General features: G+C 38.0%; 1 protein-coding gene across 12 annotated transcripts in view; it reads left to right on the top strand.

Annotated features, from left to right (window-relative positions):
• CLIP1 (CAP-Gly domain containing linker protein 1) overlaps positions 1-23,499 on the top strand; it is an 81,427-nt gene that overhangs the window by 11,019 nt on the left and 46,909 nt on the right. For 10 of the 12 annotated variants that reach the window (XR_008819772.1, XM_056326216.1, XM_056326218.1 and 7 more), the window contains 2 exons: positions 9,210-9,405; positions 9,905-10,473. Coding sequence is in view for 11 of the 12 variants with exons in the window: in XM_056326216.1 (XP_056182191.1) it covers positions 9,312-9,405; positions 9,905-10,473 (663 nt within the window). In the remaining variant the exon portion in view is untranslated. Of the gene's footprint in view, positions 1-7,006; positions 7,201-8,405; positions 8,870-9,209; positions 9,406-9,904; positions 10,474-23,499 lie in introns of those variants that run through there. The other 2 variants (XM_056326240.1, XM_056326237.1) reach the window with 2 other exon arrangements.

Genomic DNA, 23,499 nt, shown 5'->3' with positions numbered 1-23,499 from the left:
ATTTTCCTTCTCAAACTCTCATTTAAACTTTAGATCCCAAATAACTTAAACTTGATGCTCTACTATTCCAAAATCATAATTGTAATTGTGGACTGAATGCGCTAACTGAGATGGTTGAAGATCACTATGGTCAGAAGTCAGTGTGGAGAGTCAAACAAATTACTCCTCTTGTTATCAAAATGGAGGGCTTTTGGGAAAAGCAAGAATTTCCTTGGAAAAACATAGGGAAAGTAGTAAGTTTTGATAGTGGGCTTACCAGAAGAGGTGGCAATAATTTACTTTCTTGGGTGAAAAGTTTCTCTGCTTCTCAATCCTTGACTCATTCTGTGGAGAGTGATGTGTGCTTAGGAGGATCATGTGCTTTCTGATCTTTTAATAGACTATAACAGCAACATTTTTGTAATGCGTGTGTACAATGGCAACTTGATGAGTTAGTTTGCATCACATTTTCTGTTGTTTTTTTTTAAAGCTTTTTAACAGTTTTCAGCTCTTCCTTATTAATTAGAGATGGGAATATTTTTAAAGAATTGAGCAGACTGTGATTAGAAGTAGCAACATAGAGAAAAAATTACTCACAAATTGCTAGCCCAGAATAGTTTTTTACTGTTACAGACATCCTCTCTTACTTGTGCTTCATATTCAGCAGTCTAAGTCTTTGTGTTTCAATGGTATATTTTTTTACTGAGGATCTTGAGGCACTTAGGAATCTGAATGAGCATAGCAAGTTCTAGAATTACGAGATGACATGGCTTAAAATGTCCTTGATGCAGAATTAAAATCCATAAGTGGAGCAGAAGCTTTAATGAATTACTTTCCTCATAGCGTTGCTGTGATATCTGACTGACGGTTTGAGGTCCTAAGCCTTTTACTGGCTTCGAACGGATTCATCTTGTTCTTAGTACAGTTTCTTAGTTTGCAGGAATTTATCGTGCCTTTTTCCTTTCCCAGGCATATGCAGAGAGAATTCTGTTTAACCAGTTTGCAGTGAATATCCTGCACTCTCCAGGGTAGAAAAACAGCTACGTGTCTTACTTAACAACTTAGCAACGTCACTAAAACTCTAATTTTCAGTGGATTTGTGTCTCGTAATGGTTGCCTTCCTAACCATATTATATTCACATTTTATATTATCTCCAAACATACCAGTAACCTGCTGCTATCAAGTGTATTGATGATAGTACTTTGGGTTTCCATTTTGCTTCACAAATTAGTTGGTCTGATCTAAAGTCATTGGGAGAAGGTTAAGACTATTTGAACACATGTCTCTAATTGGTTGGCCTACTGTGAAATTTTTAAGGATATAAACTTGTTTTAATTTGTTTTAACTTTCTAGAAATCTCCTGCCTTTTATTTAATTGAAATTACCCAGCAGTTTCAAAATCAAAGGAGAAGTAGATTTATATGCAGGCCTGGCTACCGTAAAAGTCCTGATGTTGAAAGGTAATTTAAAAGTCTCTGGTCCTGAGTGTGCTGTGGATTTGTGAGCTCACACATAAAACAGTCCAAGTCACCTCCATGACGTAGAATTGCAGCATCTACTGTCTCAGTTAAGAAATAAATCTAAATTTGCTGGTTGAGCTCTAGATTAGCCATGTCCTTTAATGAGGGACAGCATTGTGGGGTGTTTGGATTGATTCCCAAACAACAAACTTTCTTCTTCCCCAGTCCCTCTAAGTGTACAGGAAAGTAGGAGTGTCTTCTGAGTTCTTAAGGAAGCAGAGATTCACTCTTAGAAGTTGCAGAAAACCAGTAGCTATTTATGGGGATGTCCTTATACTGTGGTTGCTTGATAGTGGGATGAGTGATGACAAGGCAGAGTGCTTGCGTTACAGCATTGGGACTGTTTTGAATATTCTCTGGGTGTCTTTGTTTCACTGAACTAGTTGCTTCAGACTAAGTAATGTTTATCTAAACAAATCCCTGCTAAAATAAAGTTGAAAGGTTTTTCAGGACCTCTGCTAGTGATCGTACAGATACGTTTCAGTTTGAGTAATTTGTCAGCCACTCTTTGTTTCAAGTTATGTTCATCAAATCAATGACACTGTCAAAAGAGCTGTGTCATACCAGTCAGTGGGCATACTTCCCAGCTTATAAGCTTTTGGTTCTGTCTTTTAATGATAGCAAAAGCAAACTGTGTTTTGAGTTAGACCACAGATATACTAAAACTCTCATGCAACAGTAATTTCCTGGAGTAATCCTGGTAGTGACTTTGAAGACACTTCAGAAGAGCAAATGATTGCTTTCATTCTGTTAATTTAGTAGTTATGCTAGTTAAAATAGAGAGATGCATTTCTTCAAGAGTCTGTCCCTAATAAAATTCATATTTATGTTAAGAACACGTTCTGAGAAACTGAGGCTTTCTGGTTCACGTAGGATGAGTGTTTGCCTTTGTGAAGGGTATACCCCTCTAGAATTCATGTGGTGGTTATATTGGATTAGGCTGGAACGAGCTGAAGTAGGATGTCATAAGAAGAATGTTCCTATATAAACTAGGCGATGTTCTTGCTTATTTTCTTATTAAATTTTTATTTCCTATACCAGTATGTGCAAACAACAGATCTGAGAGAAAGATCTAGATTCCTTTTTTAAAATATTTTTTTTTCCCCTGATCAGTGGAGTTGTAAATGCAAACTTTTTTCTACCTTTAAAAGTGAGGTACAAAACACTGCTTTGATAGGCACATACCAGACCATATATTTTGATGCTGGCAGTAATCAGAGCATCTAGTAAGCCAAGTAAATATGATCTGATGGCACTTAGCATGCTAAACATTGAATAAATAATGCGTATTATTTTAGTGTCTTTTCTTATGATAGTGGTGTATCTGAAGAATATATTCAAATCATCCTATTACTTGGTTAATTGACATCAAAATGCATGGTTTCTGGGAGACAAAATAAAAACGATGTTTTGTTTTTAAATGCTCCTTTTTTTCTGATTGCTGTGTGTTGAGTGAGTAATCAAATGTAGACTCCCAAATGCCAACCTTTATTCTATTTAAATATTAAAATCTTAATTCTGTTTTATATATAAATTCTTTCTTACATTCTATTCATTTCAACTTAAATGACCTGAAGATGCCTTTGTAATCCCACAGCCTAATCACTGAACAGTACAGTCAAATTCTTGCGCAACATTCAGGTAATCAATTTGGCTTAATTGTGACTATGGCAGAGGAGGTTACATCAGCACCGTAATAATTTGCCGTTTGTGACTTGCGTTGTTCTGAAATGCACACAGTGCTTTCTGCCTTGTCTCAGTCTGAACTTGCTACTCATTCAGTAAATGCTTTGGAGCGGACAAAACGTGCTGAATTGCACAAAGTCATGAGCATTAGGTTCAGAGAGAAGTTCACCTACCATTTCAGTAACGGCGTCAGTGGCTAAATGCATTGACCTTGATATGAATTCCTAACTCCAGAATGGTTGTATTTAAGTAGTAAGTGGCTAGGAATTTAAAGTGTCCTGCATCATCGCAAGAGGAGTTCTATAAGCTAATGCATGAAGGCTTCCAAATAAATCTTTTTGGTTTAACTACTTGTAATTGTTACAGAATTTGCTCTGAAGCTTAGTGTGACATTTACAATGCATATTGTTTGCTGTGGAATTATTTCATTGTAATCCAATGCTTTCAAAATGGTGATTTGGTCTTTTTGGTTGGCCAGTATGAAATATCTCCGATAGACCCAGAATGTGTCAGAGGAGGCATCGTGTTCAGGAAGACTATCGTTCCAGGCTGCGGCTCATCTCTTTCACTCTGGATGTGCTGACATTGCAGTTTCCCAAAACATGGGAAGTTTGGCTACATAATAAGTAGTAGCAGAGATACCTTATTTGTATTCCTCCTTGGAAACAAAACAAGATGGTGGTAACATAAAATGCCTTTTAGGGAGAGTGTGTGAGGCTAGCGATCTGCAATATCCCTCTGCTGTGTCTAACTCATCCAGAATTGCTTCAGTAAAGATGTTGGTATGTCCCAGTCTGGTCAGGCTGTGGACATGCTGTGGCTGAATTAATCTCATTCCTATCTGAAGTTAGTCTCTGATTTGGCACATTCTGGCATAGACAGAAATGTTTTTAAGGAGGTAGCAAGAAGCAAATAGCAGTGCAGCATGAAGGCATTTATTTTGTTTAAAGCCAAAATGCGGTTGTATTTTAAAAATATGTATGAATTTCAAAAGCTTATAAATTCAACTGAAAGCATTATTGTAATTGCTTTTGGAAATATATATATATGCTCACTTTTTACAGAAATGTAATATCAACCCAGGAGACCGTGAATACAACTTTCAGAGCTGTAATAAGCACAAGATCTGAATCATACAGAAGATGCTTATATGCTTTAAAGTTTTAAGATAGCAATAATTTTAGGAGTTGTAGGCATTTGTAACTGTGAGAAGAAAACTTTCCAAGTTCAAAATTCCAGGTTACTTTTTCTAAATCATTGTCAGGATATTTGAGAAATGATTCATGGGCTTCTGAAAACTTAGCAATAGTGGTATGGGCATAAAGGGTATGAAACAGATATTTAAGAAATGCTGTTCAGGCAGCTATCTCAAACATAGTGCTTCATGTGGTGAGTTTGTTTTTCTCGCAGGGAATCAAAGTTTCTGGATTGTGGTGGCCTTTGAGATATGCTTTCCATATCACTTTTCTATATAAGGAATTTTCTGGTTTATTTTGTACATGTTATATTTCCTTAATGATATGGCCAGAATTTGTTTCTAGATAAATAGTAGTTGACAGCCACAGGGATTGCATATAATCTGTGAGATTTTCAGCAGTCATCTGTTCTACACAGCCCTTTTAGAATATTTACTCTGTATCTGTCAGCCTTTATGTCTTTTGCAAAGCACTGGTATGCTTAGCAGCGTTAACAAATTGAAGTGGTTTCTTTTTTTGAGCTTAGAAATGTGTTGGCATTGAAAGGCATTTTCCAACAGTGTTTAATCTCTTAATAATGTTAACCAAGTTTAATATTAAATCTTTTTCATTTGAAATGTTTTGAAGAACTCATGCATGACTGATAGTGGATGATCATTGATTTAAACAATTGTTTCACTTTATTATACAGATAAACCACAGGAGTAGTATTCCAGCCTCAAAGTACACTGCACAGAGTCAGGCTGCATGTGTCTGCATGCAGAAGGCTGAGATTATGCAGTCCGTTTTGAGTCAATTCAAACATTATGCTGCTCTATTTTAGAATGTCCTTTTGTTTCCGAACCAAATGGACAGACAACTTGCTTTTATCCATGGAAACACTGCATCTGTTCCGTGGTACTGGCAAGTACTGATGTTAGCAAACGTTTCTTGCTTAAATTGTTGAGCCATTTTTTCAAATGTTTCATCAGTTGAAACGTTTTGCTTTTAACTGTGGCACTAGCTGTCCTGAAGGAGAGCCTGCTGGTGGCAGCATGCTCGTCAGATGTCAACTAAGCTTAAAGAACTCTTGGTGCTATTTTATTCTTGTCATGACTATAGGGTTCTTCAGTAGCATGAGCTGAGGCTTTAACTTTTTTCCCTGATTTCTTATTTAGTTATGGTTTAGTTCTTTTTGGAGTACTAGCTGTTGAAAATACAGTCTTGAAAGAAACAGTGGTAGACAGCTATTTTCATTTCATTATAAGAATTACTTTTTCGACAGTTGGAAAATACTCTGCTTTTTTAATTTGGGGTTATGTGGTTAAATTTTATTTATTTATTTTTATTTCAACTTGCCAACAGAATTCATATTTATTATCAGATTAGTAGGATTTATTTCCTTACACCAATGGTTCTTAACTTGTTACTTATGGATTGCTTTGATCCATGTACTACTTAAGAGGTCTGTAAAAGGTAAATAAGAATAAGGATATTATCAGCTAAAAGGGCCAATGCAAGGATTCATGTCAGTGTTTGAAAATTTTTAGTGGTCAACACACATACAATAAATCTGCAATTTATTCAAGAATGTAACACATTTTCATGTTGTATGAAATCATGTTTCCCAGTAATGGCACAAGTGTAAAGCTTGTGTTTAAAATATCTCTCTCTCTCTTTTTTTTTTTTTTTTTTTTTTTAAATGCTCGGTTATGATATTGGAAAAACTTGTGGCTTTCTGAACACTTACATAGTATATATTATCAGATTCTCGGCGTTTCCTTAGGTTCCTGATAGGATCTTTAGAGAAACTTACAGTTAACATTATTGCCAATTGGTTATAAAGATTCTTTTTAAGGAAAGCTGAGACAGATTCAAGGAAGGAGAGGGAACAAATGGAGACAAGTAGCTGGCTGCTGCTCTCTCTTATGAGAACTAAAATGAGGTAATTGACATCTGGAGCCTGTTAGGAAATGCTGGAGTGTGTAATGCTTAAGATCACTTGATACAAATTTATGCACTTTCAGTGTTTTATGAATTCTGTTAGGAAATGCTACTGTAAAGGCCCTGTCTATTTCTAAGACCAAAAGTTGCATTTTCACTGTTGCAATAAGGCAGTAATTTACCAAACTGCATTGTCTACATTTTAGCAGGTTTTTTTAAATTAAGGTACAATTTCAGTAACTCTGAAACCAAGGTACAAGGGCTGGTGTTACTTCTGGCCTAGCTGAAGGCCTGTGTGTTGAGAAAAGCAAATGACACAGCAAATATATAACCCATGACTGTGGAGAGCAAGATTAAAACATGAATGAGTACTCGGAGCCAAGAAATGCAATATTAGAACATTCTGACTTACTGTTAAGCAGAGGTTTGTTAAACATCTATTAATAAGTAATTATTTTAAACTGGCAAAATGTGATTTTGGGGGGTCATTTAGTGTTTGTTTTCTTTTAATATACATGTTACTACCTGTGTAGTGCTGGAATGCTCTTTGGGGGCAAAAAAAAGAGGTAGTATGTGGAAAAGAATAGCAGAATACTGTAAGACAGCATCTAGCCTCCTGATTTTGGGAGACAATCTTTTTTAAGGAGGATGTGCCTTGGCCCGAATAAGGTGGTTGAATTTCCATAAATTTGGTGTTTGGCACTGACAGAGAAGACTGAACTAAAAAGAACTGACCTTGATAATTCTCGCATTTCTGTGTTTGGACCAAGTCCTTTACTGTGTACAGTTTTTCTGTTCCGTGGATTTTGATGAGCTGAGAAAGGTAATGGAGGCATGCATGGAGATCCTGGAATTGGAGGGGAAGGAATAGGGACTGCAGCCTGAGGAAAAATAGGTAGGTAGTGTGTAAGAGAGAAAAGGAAGGCTTTTCAAGTCCTCAGTGTGTAAGAGTAAAGTGCAGTTTTAGAAGATTTTTAAAACAGAAGCTGAGGAAATATGATGCATTCAGATTTACCAGGGAGGACAGGTAGGTAGGAGAAGGGGAAAAAAAAACCCCACAGTGTTCCCGTTGTGTCCAAAGTGACATCTTACGTGATCCTGTAGTTGTTCTGTATAACCGTGTGCCTCCCAGTTCTTTCATGGCTTAGTCATATTTCATGCATATCCTTATGCTTTGATTTCAGAGAGCTGAGTTCATGAACATGAAAGCTCCCACTTAAAAAATTAACAGTAAACTGGCATACGTCTTGCAAAAACAATGGAGAAATTTTTCTCTTCAGTCGTCATAACTCTGCAGATGGGTGGGTGACATACTTTTGGCAATGCTAGAAAAAATGTTCAGAAATCTTCACAGTGCTACTTCAGAGTTGTCATGGAACATAACTTACAGACAAACATCATACATCCAAGGTGGTAATTAATGCTTTTTAAAGTATAACATTTTTGCAGACTTCTTAGAAAATGCCTTTAATTTGGCATCGCCAATCTTGAAGTAGCATAAATGTTTCACTTTGGTATTGAGGTTCACAAAGCAGTGTGCCTGATACTTTTTTTTTTCCCACAGTTAACTGTTTTTTAGGAACACTTATGTGCTGGCTGTTAATAATACATGAAGGGTAGAACTTAGAAAGACATGGTTGGCTTGTATCTTTGGTCTTCCTCCTTGTAGTATAACAGTTTTTCCTTCGCTAGTGTTTGTTGAACATACTGTACACCCAGCATGAGTACCTGAGTGGTGCTCACCCGGCTTTGGGAGGTGTGCAGTTGGCCAGCTTTCTGCCCGTGCCTGTGTACTGCTTGGTGCCAAAACGCTGAGTGAACAGCAGGACTGAGACCTGCTTTACCACTCTTGTTTGTCATGTTCTGAGCAAACAGTTGAGCAAACAGTGTATTGCTACATGTCTGTGTTTCAGTTTTTTTTTTTTCTTCTTCAAGCTTTTGTTTAGATGTGTGCTTTTTTTTTTTTAAGTGGACATAGCTGTTCTGTCAGTGCCTTGTGTATAAGCTTAGCAAAGAGCCGAGCTGTGCTCACGCAGAACAGTTTATGCTTTTGAAGATGGGGGGAGACCAGTCACGTTACAGTTTGGCTTTGAATCTGTATTTGAGAAAAACCCCACAGATTATTCATTATAGATGAAAGGGCCTTTCTAAAGCTTTTGTCATCAGAAGGAAGATGCCTTCTGTGGCAAACCCCTCATGACATAGTTCCCTGAAAAGCTTGTTGCTGGCTTCCAAGTTCGAGCAGGGCTCTATCCTAGCAACTAGGGAAGAGTCCCTCCTCCTTTTTCCAGAGGAGCGGAGCTGGGGCACTGTGTAGGGGACTGTGAGCCAGTGCATCTTGTGATCTAAAAGACCTCACACAGCTGAGGTGGATGTTTGCTTTTTAGGTGTCATCCCCTGACCCTGTTGATTAATTGGTGTTTTCCAGTTCCAATCTCTCTTAAAGTTTTTGTTCTTTTTATCCTGAAATTCCTGGTTCTCACAATTTCTCTTGTCCTTCGTTCTCTGTTCTCAAGTTGTTTTTGCTGGGATATTGCAACACTTGAAAAATGTGACTGAAAACAGTAAGTTGAGCAGAATGGTTATATCTATGCGTAATGTTAGTAATGCTGTTAAGGGCTCTGTTTTTCTTAACCTTTTAGATTAAAGCTTAAGATGGATACAGCAGCATTCAGTGAAGTGAGTTATTTTGATGTTTTAGGTTCAGACTTGGTGTCTTTTAATAGCAAATGGCCTTTAAAAGATGAGGAATTGGAAATGCTGTCCTGGGAAATGCTCATGGTTGTTTTTGTGAAGCGTCTTTTACTCTGCATTTCATACACAGGCTATGTGTATGTATAGAGATTTCTTCTGCAGGAATTAAAATACTGATTTTTGTTTCATGTCTAATATTTTTATGTACAGGTTTATTCCAGAATTGGAAAAACTCGAATGATATATTTTATCCATGTTTGGAAAAAGATAGTTGCTACAGACAAAGAGGATTGACACTGTTATTGCAAAAAGATGAGTATGTTAAAGCCAAGTGGACTTAAGGCTCCTTCAAAGACCATCAAGCACGGGAGTACATTGCTGAAAACACCTGCATCTGTTGCAGCTGGTAAAAGAATATTTAAATATCTTAACTTTTCCCTTATTCATCTTCTAACAAAAAGTACCTTTAAAGCTATGAGTATGCACTATTTTTACTATTTACACCAAGGTATTTTCGCTTGTAATTCTGGTCTATAAAAGTAATTTGTACAACGTGCCAAAAATCTGAAGTTACTAATTAGATGTGATCAGGCAGCTTTCCTTGAAGAAATCTTATCATGATAAAAATGTAGGTAATGTAAGTCTTTCTGAGGTAAGACTTGTAATCTTCACAAGATCTTTACCAAAACCTGTATTAAATGCATTTAACGTCACTGTCCTTAGATTTTGAACTATTGTATTCCAGAGATTACAGTGTTTTCATAAGTAAGAAAGTTTGGAATTGTCCTTTTCCTTGTAGAAATCGTGCTTTTCCAAATGCTTGTTACATTGAAGCTAAGTAATGACACTTTCTGGAATATTAGTGTATTTAATTCCTGTTGCATTCTTACTGTGCTTGATTCCAGCTCCAGCAGAAAAAGCAGCTTCCAACGAAAAGACCTCCAGCACAACCACTGCAGATGTACATGAAGAGTTTGTGGATGATTTCAGAGTTGGGGAGCGTGTTTGGGTCAATGGAAATAAACCTGGCTTTATCCAGTTCCTTGGTGAAACACAGTTTGCTCCAGGACAGTGGGCAGGGATTGTTCTGGATGAACCCATTGGTAAGAATGATGGCTCTGTGGCTGGAGTTCGCTATTTCCAGTGTGAACCCTTGAGGGGAATATTTACAAGACCATCAAAATTGACAAGAAAAGTGCTGACAGAAGATGAAGCCAATGGTACACCAAGAGCTCATGCTTCTAGAGCTACATCACCAACTTCTGTATCGGCTGCTAGTATGGTGTCTTCATCCACTGCTGCACTTCCCCCTTCAGGAATTCCACAAAAAACTTCACCACTTGCTGCTAAGGAACATTCAACTCCTCAGATTAGCAATCTTTCAAAAACTGCGAGTGAATCTATATCAAATCTCTCTGAAGCTGGATCACTAAAGAAGGGAGAAAGGGAGCTCAAAATTGGAGATAGAGTTCTGGTAAGATTCCCCTACAGCCTCTGTCTCTGCTTTTGATTGATTGATTGATGGAAATTGTAACTTCTGCTAATATTCAAAACTTTACTACTGTTTCCTTGGTCAAGGTAGTGTAAATTTATGCTCTAGCTTTCTTTTCGTTGAGTGTACTCTGTAGACAAGGTCTTTGCACGCAGCTTTGCATGCCGTAGGAAGATCTCTGCAGTACCAAGATAAAATGGTTAATTTGGCAGGTTTTAATCTATTATATTTTGCTAATGTTTTAAAAAAATAATTCATTATTTAACAACATATTTGTAGCTTATCTTTCCATACCTTGAAGAACTGCAGTCATACCAAATAAAAATGGAGCTTGTGAGTTTTCCATGCAGCTCTTTTCAGGGCCATGTCTTTAGAAAGCTATCAGTTCAATAATTGATTGTTCCCCTGAGTGGTGATAGGCAGCAACAGAAGTAGCCACATAATGCCACTGATCACCCAGGAATTACATGTTCTGTTGGTGATATGCCATGGTACTTGGCTGCCCTTCTGATATTTAGAACCATAAATGCTTCTGCTGATGTATCATTTCACTCTTTTAAAAGGGAGTTAAGTTTTGTTAGTTTAAACATTTTTTTTAAATAATGATGTTGTATACCTTTTATATTTGGATCAATGTAATAGAGCGTGGGTCGCTTGATAACTGATTTGACATACACCTACTAAGAAAAGTGGGAAACTGCCTTCAAACACTAGCTTTTGCTTGAAGAGGCAGTAGAAAGCTGGTGGTACCTTGTTTATGTTGTGTCCTTTTATGTAAAGGCTGTGTATGTAGCCTTTAAATATAACGCAAATGATACTTGTATGTCCACCAGATCTACGATTGCGATAACACAGATCTGATTTTAGGTCTGAATTACTTGTGTGTGTGTCATTAAGCTGAAGAATTGTCTTACTGTTGTTTTGATATTATCTCTCTTTATTTACAATATAATTTTTTAAATTTCTATTAGGTAAAAACAAGGACAGGAATGAATACCCTGGCGTAGAAAGCATTTCTGGGGTTATTGTAAGAATCTTGTGTAGAAGAAGTCTCATGGATTTCATGGTTTGTCTTGCACTGCCCCACCAGATAACGATTCCACAGTGAAGGTGGATTGCTATTTTAATTTTTTAATTATTTTTTTTTTAAGGACAAATTTGACTCCCCTTTCTGTGTAAAGACAGCTTAAAACATAGGGCCAAGCTGAAGAAAGTGTGAAGGAAACTAAGGTAAAGTGAGGGCAGGGTTTGGCTGACAGCTGGAGTTGGGCTGAGATGCATTTTCTTGGAGTGGCAATGGAAACAAAGATTTACCGTTTATCCCTGGCTATTTCTGTCAGAGACTAGAGCCCTGTCGTCTTCCAGTCAGCATTGGGTTTTTAACCATTTGTTTGCCTGTATCTCAAGGATCTTTGTGAGATCTTCTGCGATGTCCTCTCTGGGTGGGAAAATTATCTGATGCCTATGAAGGCATCACTCTCCTGTGTCTTATTAGTGCAAATTACAGAAGTGTATTGCAAGTGCCAGTTTGATAGTAGTAAGGTCCTAAATTCTGTTTAAGTAGAACACATTAAACTTCATCCTCCCTACTTCCTCTGTTTGCCTTAAGTCTTTCCTGTTGAATCATCAAATTGTAGTTTGAGGTTTTGGGGCAATTCCTAGCACGTCATGTCAGTGATGTGTATCTGTAATTTATATCCCACTATAAGACAATGCATACACAGGAATATGAATGTTAATGACAGGTTTCTTGTCTGCTCGTTTTTAACCCTTTGGGGTGCCATGATAATTTTTTAGTAGATCCCAGGCTCTGCTGATGTCATGTCTAATAAAAATTCAGGTGTAACTATCTTAAATTGCCAGGTTATTGCAAATACTAGTAAACTTGGCTGAATAATCCATTCATCTGTTAATAGTATGTTTTTTCTCTGCCACTGAACTCCTGTCCAGCACTATGGACTGTAGAACTGAGCTGACTAATTGTTGGAAACGGTCCTCAGAGCCTACAGCTACCACCAGTTGTTGTGAAAGACCTGTCACTTACTGTAGCTTGCTTAGCCATTCCTTCTCCATCTAAGGTACAAATGCAACTGGACTGCTCCGTGTCGTTTGGTTTTTATTTATACTGACAGCAGTAACTTTTCAGTAATACCTTATGCAAGAGGATTAGAGGCTTGATGGAATGTATAAGTCTTGCCTCAGCATAGAATTTCCCTTTGAAGTGACAGTGTAGTGTCATGGCCATGAGACATGCTCCCATCTGACCATACCGTTGCAGAACTCCAGCAACTAAATGCTGTACGCATCCATAAGTTCTTGCAGGTTGGACTGACTGCTGTTGAATGCTTTGTGAAGGTTCTTAGTGATAACAATGCTGTGATGATTATGGATATACAGGTAAAACAACTGCAGAGAATTGCATCTTGAAAACGGTGAGCCTCCAGCAGTGTGGAATTGCAGTTCAGCAGAACAATGAATTCATGATAGACAAAAGCTCATTTGGGAGTCTTATTAAAATACATTACTGGAAAAGTATGTCCTTAAGGGCAAATTCATAGACGGGTAAGACACAGCTCGTCAGCTAAGATTACATTCTGGAACGGACTTTAGATGTGGCTCAACTTTGTTGATCTTAGTATGTGATCTTGGGGTGTGGAGTGTTACACTGAAGCATTTAAATCTGTTACATTTTTTCCTCTAACTGTGATTTTAAAACGTACTTAATAGGAGTTATCTTGAATTGATCTGTTCAATTATTTTATCTTTTTTTTTGGTTGGCAACTGGTTGTTTTTGATGATTCCTTCAACAAAAAAGGTAAAATCATACAGCTTTTCTTTTCTGGGTTATCAAAAACCAAGTTACCATTCTGAAAACTGTTTAAATGCTGGATAAATGCATTTACCAATTTACATCTCATCTCAGCTTCATTTTTGCATTACACAAATGTAAATTTGACACAAGTTTGTTGAACCTGAAATGCTGGGTTCAAAGCATTTCAGGCTTGACAAACTGATGTGTCCCAACAGCTAAGTTTTGTTGGAAAATTTTTCAGTTCCTACTGAGACGTTAGTACTATTCCTCTACATCAAAAGCAGCTGTCAGCTTTTCACAGTTGCTTCTGCATTCTGTCACAGCAAACTACTGCATCAGATGGTCATAACCAGTGGTGTTGGGATGAGGTAGTTTAATGGCTGTACGTGCAAAGGAATTTTGAAGAGATGATTAAAGCTGTAGTACATGGTTGGTATTGTTTTGTGTGGATAGAAAAAATGTCTTAAACTTGTTTTCTTATTCATTCGATCTCTAGTTGTTTCACCAGTCTTTTGTGTACTTAAAGTTAGAATTTCCTAACACTACATTGTCCCATATGTAAAGTTCCCCCCAAACTTCTGTGGGAGAACTGATGTCTTTAAAAAAAAAAATACAGATTTAGTATTTAATAAAGGAAGCTTCCAATGTCCAAATCCCTGACTTATTTGGATGTGAAGACAGGTACCGTACAGGATCATTCCTTAATTGAGATAACATTAGGAAGAGCAGTGGTTATGTACAAACTAAGTGTTCAGGACACTCATTCAGATGGTTGTCAGAGAAAAGAAACACCACTGCAAAAAAACAAGTAGAGTTGTGAGGTGATCACCTATATATTCTGAAATGCAGGCTTGCTTAGAATGTCTCATGTGAGGTTGTGCTTTACAGTGCAATAGATGTGAAGATGAAAAGATGCAAAAGCAAGCAGGCTTGCTTTTTCAGGGGGCAGAAAACATATTTTTGCAAAAGACCTTGTATATGAAAAAAAGTTTCATTAACATCAAAATAGATAGTGCTTCAAGGTGTGCAATATGTTAGCTATATTCCTGTGGATGCCTGCAGAAAAATACTTGAGGTAGATTTGCTCTAACAGTCAGCTATAACTTCCTCCCCCCCCTCCCCCACTAGTTTGAAGAAGACATATTCCAGACTGTTAAATCAAGTTATAAACATCAGAAAAATAGCTCGTGGTAGACATCAATGTCCGTAAGGGAAATATAATAATTGTGGAAGAATTCACATTGTCCTGTTTTCTGGAGTTCTCTTTCTTGAGATTCTGGAGGAGTCAAAGTAAATCAAAAGCAAATCAAACTAAATGAATCCATGAGCTGAAGTATTATATCCCCGTATGGATGTTCCAGTGCAAAAGGAGAGATTTCTGTTGTTTACTTCTTCTCAAAAACAGTTAGGTTAAAACAGCACACAAGACCTCTGCTGTCTTGGAGATCTCTGATAAGAAATCTGTCTCCCTCAAGTCCTGGTATATTTGATCCATATTCAGCAAGCCTGTATTTAATTGCCTAGCTGACTTGAAGCTGAGCACTAATTTTCCTTTGACTAACAAGTACCTGAAAATACTTCATGTTAATATGTAGAAATGTTGAAAATATAGGGAGATAAAGTACATACTTTAAATAGTTGTGGTTTCTGATATTAACTCCTTACAGCCCAAGTTTTCATTTGGTGCACTGATGTATAACTTTTACTGGAAAAAATAATACAGCTGAACCAAAGGAGAATTTATTAATGCAGAGTTATTCAAATAGCTCTGTATTAACCATGATTTTCATTCTTAACATCTGAAGTGTGTTCTGGAATCTGGATATGATTTAGTTGTTAGAAACAGGACATTAACTCTGAGCAGCCTGGTCTCATATTTGGGGATTGCTTAAAGTAGGAAATTATGTGGAAATCTGCACTTCCTTCATTGCACTCGTCCAGCCTTTACTGGGTTAATGACAGAGTGCAAGGTCTTTAACAGACTGTAGTTGATTTGCCTGCTGAAAATTAGGCTACAGTTTCAGCATTTTGAATCTTGTATGAATAAGAATTCCTATGCAGAAAGTGGTCCCTTCTTGTGCCTGTGGAGGTATTGTCACTTAGGTACCAAATCAGATGGGGAAAGAATAACTGAAAACTAATTCAGAAAACAAATTACTTTCAGGCTAAGCCAGTTTCTCTTTCCTGTTTGAGGTGCAGCCAGAGAACCTGTTTGCCTTGGTCTTGCAAGTACTTATGATTTCTTCACAGCCCAATGCAAAATTGATTTTAAAAACAAACAAAAACCGCTGAACTAACCAACCAACCAAACTCAACTTGCTGAAATGAAAGGGGAAAACCTGCTTTGTGTGAAAACCATTGCACCTAACAGAAGTTGAAGCAGCTTTGAGAGCATCTTAGGCTTGTTCCTGGAGGGACCAGATGCTGTATTTTAAATAAATAAATAAAAATCTGATCAGCCTAAGGGGCCTTAGTCTTCTCAAGGGATTAAAGTGCTTTCATTCATTTAACCAGTTACAGCTTCATCACGGTCTGCCAAATGTGATGCTTCTGGAGCTGAGCTGTAAAGCTGTAACTTGGGCCTCCGTCCATATGTTCACAAAAGGTTGCAAACGAGATTTACGGCCATATGCTGATGTGGCCTTTTTGTAGAGTTATTCTCTATGCATGAGTAACATCTGACTTCTTATTCTCTGTTTTACACAGCTCGCTGCAAGTTCCTACTTGCTTCGTTACTTCTTACTATGTTTTTTAGTGATGCAATAGGCAGAGGCTGGTAGGAAGTTATTGTCAGATTCGGTTTCCACCCATGTAACCTATCTCCAAGTAAACATGACGTAAGACTGCCAACTGATTAAATTCCAGGGCTCTTGAAAGCAACAAAGGGGAAAAGAAACCTCACATGTAGGGAGAAGTTTCTCCTTTTAGAAGTGATCCTGCATTTTCAATGTGTTTTTTTTAAGTTTTCCATTTTCTAGTTTCTGTAACATTCTGAATAGGAAATGCACTTCTGAGTGTAGTCTATTTAAAAATCTACTATAGTCAGTACTTAACTGCTAGAAAAACAAATATTCATTGGCATTGTTACAGTTAAAGCAATGTAAAAATATCTTGCCACGATTGCATACGAGGATGGAAAAGGAACAAAAACTTGGAAGTTGAGAACAAGCAATTGTTACGCACTCTTCTGGGGCTGTCCTCTCCCCAGCCTTGTTTATTGTAACTGCAAATGCACCACAATGTTTAACTGCTCAATCACATTTTTGCTTTATCCTTAAGCTGAGTTGACTGTAGGGTATTTTGATGGCTTTGTCATGTTAAGTCAAGGGTGAAAGTAATTTTTATATTTATGTATGTATATTTAGACATAGTGTTTTGGATACTGTAAAGGATAATGTAGACTAGCGTGCAAAGTGGCTGCCACAGCATGAAATACATATATGAGAATATAGCTGAAGGATAAGGGCTAATTCCAAAGGCTTTGTAATTCATTATCTGGGTGATTTTCTCTGTGCAAACCACAGCTTTTATGTTACTTTTAAACATTTTTCAGGATTTCAGTTTGTTACCTGTCTGTTCACAGATAAACAAGATGTTAAATTTATCTCATTGCAGCAAGGTGTGAGTTGTTTCTAACTGTGAGTCATTGTGGTTTGGCAGCTCCTTATTTAACTTAAAATTGCATGTGAGTTACTGGGATATAATGGCAGCAAAAAGTAACTTCAAATGCTTTGTTAATAGTTTGTGCATGCAAGGCTGGTTTAGGATTTTGTGTATGCGTGTGTGAGTGGACTCCTTGTCTCCCTTCCCCTACCCCTGCCTTTCCGGGGGGAGTGATATCCAGGAACATGTTGTCCTTGCTCATTTCTACACAGGATGGGCGGAAGGACGATTTATTTACTTACCTATTTTAGTCTTTGCTTTTTTTTTTTTTTTTTTTTTGTGGTGTTGAAGTCACATGTGGCTTTCGTAGTACGAAATTGCTGTTAGGTTTTTTTATTGCTTCCTTTGTGACTGAACAAGTTGATTGAATGAATTGAACCTCAATAGCACATAATTTTTAATTATTAAACTGTGCTTTTTTCCTGGAAGTGAAGGGTTGTGTGCTAGTGCTGTGTCAGTGCGAGTGTCATAGCTCTTCTGCCCACTTGGACCTGGCTTTTGAACTTGCTAGCCAATTGCAGCCAAATTGGGTAGAAATGTGGAGGTTTCAAACATGAGTTCTTAGAAGTTTCATGGAAGCAGATAGCCCGATAGAAGGTAGAGAATCTGGCCACCAATTCTGGCAAAGCTGCAATTCGCCTTCATTTTTGCTTATCACAGGATCCACATGATCAAGTTCTTGTCTAAACGCTGTTCCCATCAACAGAAATAGCAGTAGTCACTCTCGCATTTTTAGATGGCAAAGTCACTCGACCATAATACCTGATGCCACAGGAAAACTGACATCGTTAATTGCTATTCACAGAATTACTGGTTTCAGAATTCTGAATTAGGGAGGCTGGTTTAAAGTTTAGTAGAATGCCTTGATCAAGTGTTGGGTGCTACAAAGATATTTCTAAAAGGAAATAGGATAATCTGAAGCTGGGCTGTCTAGTATCAAGAAAAAAAAGACAGTCAAAACCTGACAAGAACCAGGTGTTGACAAACTAAAACATAGCAGTTTTGTCAAACGTTTTACTTTCTTTAAAACTATAGATTTAATGAAAAAAAATGTTGTGTAGTGGGACTTTTTTATTATTTTTGATTTTTTTTATTTTAATTTTGAACGCTATCTAACTTCAAAATTAGCATTGGACTTTATGCATATATTCAAGAACTGGGCAGTGGATGGCAAACACCCACCCACACCTCCCTAACAACAAAAAAAAAAAAGTGGATTGCTTGGTACCACCACTGGATGATATGGTCACTAGTATGATGTTTCTTTGAGTTCATCTCATACTATGCTCTGGAAGTAATTGTAAATCATTCCTGATGAAATCACTGGATAGTCAGAGGGGTAAATAACAATGTCCATGGAGCAGTCCAGAGGGGCTGCTTGTTTCATCTCCACCAGCTCAAGCTGTTGGTTGCATTTTGCCTTCAATGGCAGAGTTTATAAGCCTAAGAATGAGGGCATAAGCTGCGTACCACCCATGGGCAGCTGACTAGTGACTAAAGAAGATCCAGGAGCTAAAGGTATTGCAGGGGAGTTCGTGAGTTGATGTGGCAGGACGAGCAACGAAAATACCTGTGCTCTAAGCAGTGCCGACCGTGCTTTTGGTCAGTATCACACACTCTATGTAGTTACATGCTCAGTTATTTGAAAAGCCCATTGGCAAGGATTCAGAACACAGCTGCAAAATGACTCAAGCAAGAGAAAGTATCTTGCCATAAAAGACTTGAAGAACTCAATCTGTTTAATTTATGAAGGGAAAAATTAAGGTGCCTTATTTAAAATGTATGTTCCTGCATGGTGAATGCCAGTTGCTGAAGAGCTCTATCATCGTCCAAATAAAAGCATAATGAGAGTCAGTGGCTAGAAGCCACAGTCAGTGGGGTTTTTTTTATTTCAAATTCAAATATGTTTATAACAACAGAGTGATTAACTATGAAAATAGACCGTCAGTGGAAGCATGTTTGCTGATGGCTATCAGCTCTGATCTAAAAACATCAACACATATACAGCTTAGCTCAGTAGGGTTACAGGGTTAATGACGGATGCAGCTGGGTGAAATGTAAAGACCTGTTTCAGGAGAGCCAGAGGAGATGATCTGATGGTTCTCTCTGGCCTTGAATGGGTGAACACATTGATTAAATCCAACTGCTTTTGCCAGCTGGAAACAGTTCCTCTAAATTGTGAGGAACAAGAGAAAGAAGATTCTAATTAGTAGATCCCAGTTTTTCAAAGATGCCATTTGTTTGCCTGGATGTTTTGTGCTTTTTCAAGTGTTGCATATATGGGTGCTGTAGTTTGAATGGTTCTGAAAATGGGGGGGTGTCTATGTGACAAACACAGAAATACCCTTTTCAAGAGTCACCGTAAGTGCGTGCTCAGGCAGAAGGGGAGACAGAGCAATTGTTATTCACCTTTTAACTCTGCTCAGCTGCTCCAAGTAAGTGATACTGTTATACTGACAAAGTTTCAGACAGTGGCTATCCTCTTTTCAAAGACATCTGTATTTTTCAATGAATGCTGTTTAAATAGCGGTCTCATTTTTTTAGACCATGTCTTTTTTTCCCCCCTGGATTACACTAGTTTATTTGTTTCCTACTTCTGCTTATCTTTGGAAATGTGGCTCTGCAAAGGTTCTCACAAAGTTTGATGAGCTTGTCCTGATGTGCTTTCATTAGGAAGTTTTCAACTGCTTCAGGTTTACAAACCCATTTTGCTGTTTCACTTTACATCGCAACAAATTAATATGAGCTTAGTTAAAATTTGATGTGGAAATAAATCATTTTTCCTATGTGTTTGACATAACACTAGTGAGTGCCAAGCAAATTTCCTCACCCCACAATGACCTGTAGCCTAACCTAGATTCTCTGGCATATCATTGCTTTGTATTTTACAGCTTGACTATATTGAGTGTGGTAACTGACTGAAAAAAGCTCTGGCAGCTCTTTTCTCTGATCTATTATTTAGTGACCTGCCTTAGCATGAATGAAGGTCATGGAAAAATGTCTTCATGGTAGTGATGCCCCATTTTTCCATATAACTTTTAGAAACTTTAATAAATTTTTTTCCTGTTTCTTTTAGAAGCTGCCTCCCTTTTTTTTTTTGTAGTTCTTTATGTACCCTGGGAAGTAGATCTGGTGGCAAATGCAACTAGTCTTTTGATCTGGGGTTGTTTTTTTTATTACATTTATCACTAGTATTCTGATTAGGATTTGTAATAATTTTCTATAATTCTATAATGCATGTTATTATACTGTAAGTAGAATTATTTTTTCACATTGGTATATACAGTTTAGTGTAATCATGTCTTAATCTTTTTTCCCCTTTAGAGCACTAAGTGTAAGTCTGTATATGGCAACTTTTATGCAACAAGAAGCCTTTACTATAGTGTGTTATACAGTAGCACCTCACATTGTACTATCATGGGAATAAGCGATTATTTTTTTAAATGCTTTCAAGGTAGGTCACATGCAGAGTGCTTAATTGCAGATGGAGATAAATGTATTGTTTGAGGCAGGTATCTGAATGATTGAAAGTCTTCAGCAGATTCAGGCTTTAGAGAGGAATGCTGACCCTGTCTTTAAAGCTGAAGACTTAAAAGGCTTTTGCTTGAAACTGAACAAAACTACATGTATAGACCTTTGTTGATGCTATGAGTGCTTTACTGTGACAGTGTACTCTGATTCCTGCTATTGGTAAGGATACACATTTCAATATTTGCAGAAAGCAGAATGTAGTAGCCAGTTATTCAAAGAAGCTTGACTAAGTTTGGAAAAAACCAAAAATTCTTTGGCATTCTTCCTTGCATCTTGTTTTAAAATAACCCTGATACCATGGTTACAAGACTAGTCACATTGCTGTTTCTGCTGGGGATCTCACGTTGTGCATCCCCATATGTTCTCGGGATATGAATTCCTCCATTTGCTCACTCCCACCGTGCCTTGGGTTGCAGTCCCGTGCACCTCCACTGTGATTGCGGTAGCAGGTCCAATGGGCACTGGTCATTGCCAGAGCTTTTCTTTCAGATTGAGCCTCCTGGTTTGTGATTTGAATGCAGTGTCTTCAAAATAAATGCCATACATTTTTTTACTTAAATGGGGAAGATGAGCAGGGCAAAGGTATGAAATAACAAGGAACAAATATTCTGCACCCAAGTTTAGTCTGTATTATCCTGGAGCTAGCATTACTTACCCAAAAGCTTATTTACAGTTTGAGTTGGAGGGAAGAGATTGCAATTTTTTTTTTCCTGTCTCTGGGAGTCTTTGCATGTAGTTCTCCTTTTCCACTACTGTGCTTCAGATAGCTCTTGTCTTGCTTACCCCTTACTTTCCTATGGAAAGGTTTTATGTGTATGTGTTATGGTAATTGAATCACAGAATTACAGAATTGTTTAGGTTGGAAAAGTTGTTTAAGAACATAGAGTCCAACCATTGACCCCGCACTGCTAAGTCCACCACTAAACCACGTCCCTGAGCATCTTTTTAAATACCTCCAGGTATTTAAAGCATCTTTTTAAATACCTCCAGCGATGGTGAGTCAGCCGCTCCCCTGGGCAGCCAGTTCTGATGCTTGACAAACCTTTTGGTGAAGAAATTTTTCCTAATCCCCAATCTAAACCTCCCCTGGCACAACTTGAGGCTGTTTCCTCTTGTCCTGTCGCTTGTTACTTGGGAGAAGAGACCAAACCCCCTGCCTGCAGCCTCTTTCAGGTAGTTGTAGGGTGAGAAGGTCTCCCCTGAGCCTCCTTTCTCCAGGCTACGTGACCCCAGTTCCCTCAGCTGCTCCTTATCACATTTGTTCTCTAGACCCTTCCCCAGCTTTGTTACCCGTCTCTGGACATGCTGCAGCACCTCAATGTCTTTCTTGTAGTGAGGGGCTCAAAACTGACCACAATAATAGTCAAGGTGCAGCCTCACCAGTGCTGAGTACAGAGGGATGGTCCCTGCCCTAGTCCTGCTGGCCACACTGTTTCTGATACAGGCCAGGATGCTGTTGGCCTTCTTGGCCACCTGGGCACACTGCTGGCTCATGTTCAGCTGGCTGTGGACCATCACTCTCAGGTCCTTTTCCACTGGGCAGCTTTCCAGCCACAATTGACTTAGGTTGTTTATTAAAACAAACCAACCAACCAACCAACACCAACCCCCCAAAAAAACGCCAACCACAATACCACCCCACCACCACTCCACAAAACTGCAATAAACTTCCTTGGCCTGGCTAAACAGTTCTGTAAAAGGACCTGAGGAATCCCTCTGTGCAAGGACAAACCTGACTCTTGTCTTCAAAGGGATGCTCCTTATCTAGGCTATTGTTCTGGCTTTCCTGTCTAATTTCTTTAATGGGCTTTTTACAGCCTCTTTTGATTTAACTCTGTTTATTCAGGCAGACAACAGTACAAAATTGGTAGGAGAACAGTACGCACAGAACTAACCAGCCTTTCCACCTAAAGATGGCATCCAAATTTATCTTTAAAGAAAAAAAAAAACAACCACCCAAACTTGCCAGAAAAGGAATAAGGAGGAGGACAACTTGGAAGACCTAGTATGGACTGATAGAGCAGACGTGCATGCGTATTCTTCTCTTGCACAGCTCAGTTAAATTTTATTTCTATGTTTGTACTTAGGTTAACAATATTTATCCTCCAGGAAAAGTAGGTTATGTCTGAGGGTGAATAAGATGTGTTGACATAAGGAGTTGTTCTTCCCAGGAAATACTTTGGACAAACGTTATATATTCTGTCGCTGTGCCACGGAGGAGATTTGGATTCCATGTGGCTGTTTTGGCCAGTTACAATTTTTTTTTTCTAAGACAGTACTCATGCTTGTTTTTCGAGAGGGGAAGTGTGTTGGTTCTCTGCCAAGAACACCAAATACCGAGCATTCTACTAGTTACTATCTTAGGCTGAGTCATGATAACTGTAAACTTTTATGTGTGTTTATTCCATGAAGAGTAATTTGCTACAGTGCCACTTAAAGCAAGATATAAAGGTGATCTGCAGATTAAACATTGTTTCAAGACTGACAAAAGATGTCTCTGTCAGCTTTCTCCTTTCGGTAATATCAAAAAGGGTTAATTATTCTTCCGTGCTTCTCTGAGGTTTGTGTGGATTAGGGTTTGATTATTTTTTTCTCATCAGCTGAAGCCTTGCATTGCTAACAGAGCTGTCTGCTCCGGGAAGTTGATGAGCACAAATGTGTGTGGCAGTTACTTTGCACTAGCTTTGTACTTTGTGGACACTTAGTGCTTTCATGTAAGACAATGTCCTCCATTCCCTGATTCGTCACAATTAACCTCTTGTGTGAACACTTCCAAAATGTATTAATATGAATTATCTGGTGTACTGTGATCATGCATTTTAATTTATGGCACAAGAAGCTTGTTGCTTTTCTGATCTTGGGAAGCTCCCCCCAAGAAATAAAATGTCTAATGTAAAAATTATAGGAAATCCTAATTTACTTTTTAGTACATAAAAAGGAAAAGTCTTTGTGTTAGCAGGTTACATCCAACCTCTCTGCCAAGGCTACAAAATATTCCTTGT

This window comes from Falco biarmicus, chromosome 1 (genome assembly GCF_023638135.1).
Source record: "Falco biarmicus isolate bFalBia1 chromosome 1, bFalBia1.pri, whole genome shotgun sequence".
Classification (NCBI taxonomy): Eukaryota; Metazoa; Chordata; class Aves; order Falconiformes; family Falconidae; genus Falco; species Falco biarmicus.
This window is presented reverse-complemented; position numbering and strand designations above follow the sequence as displayed.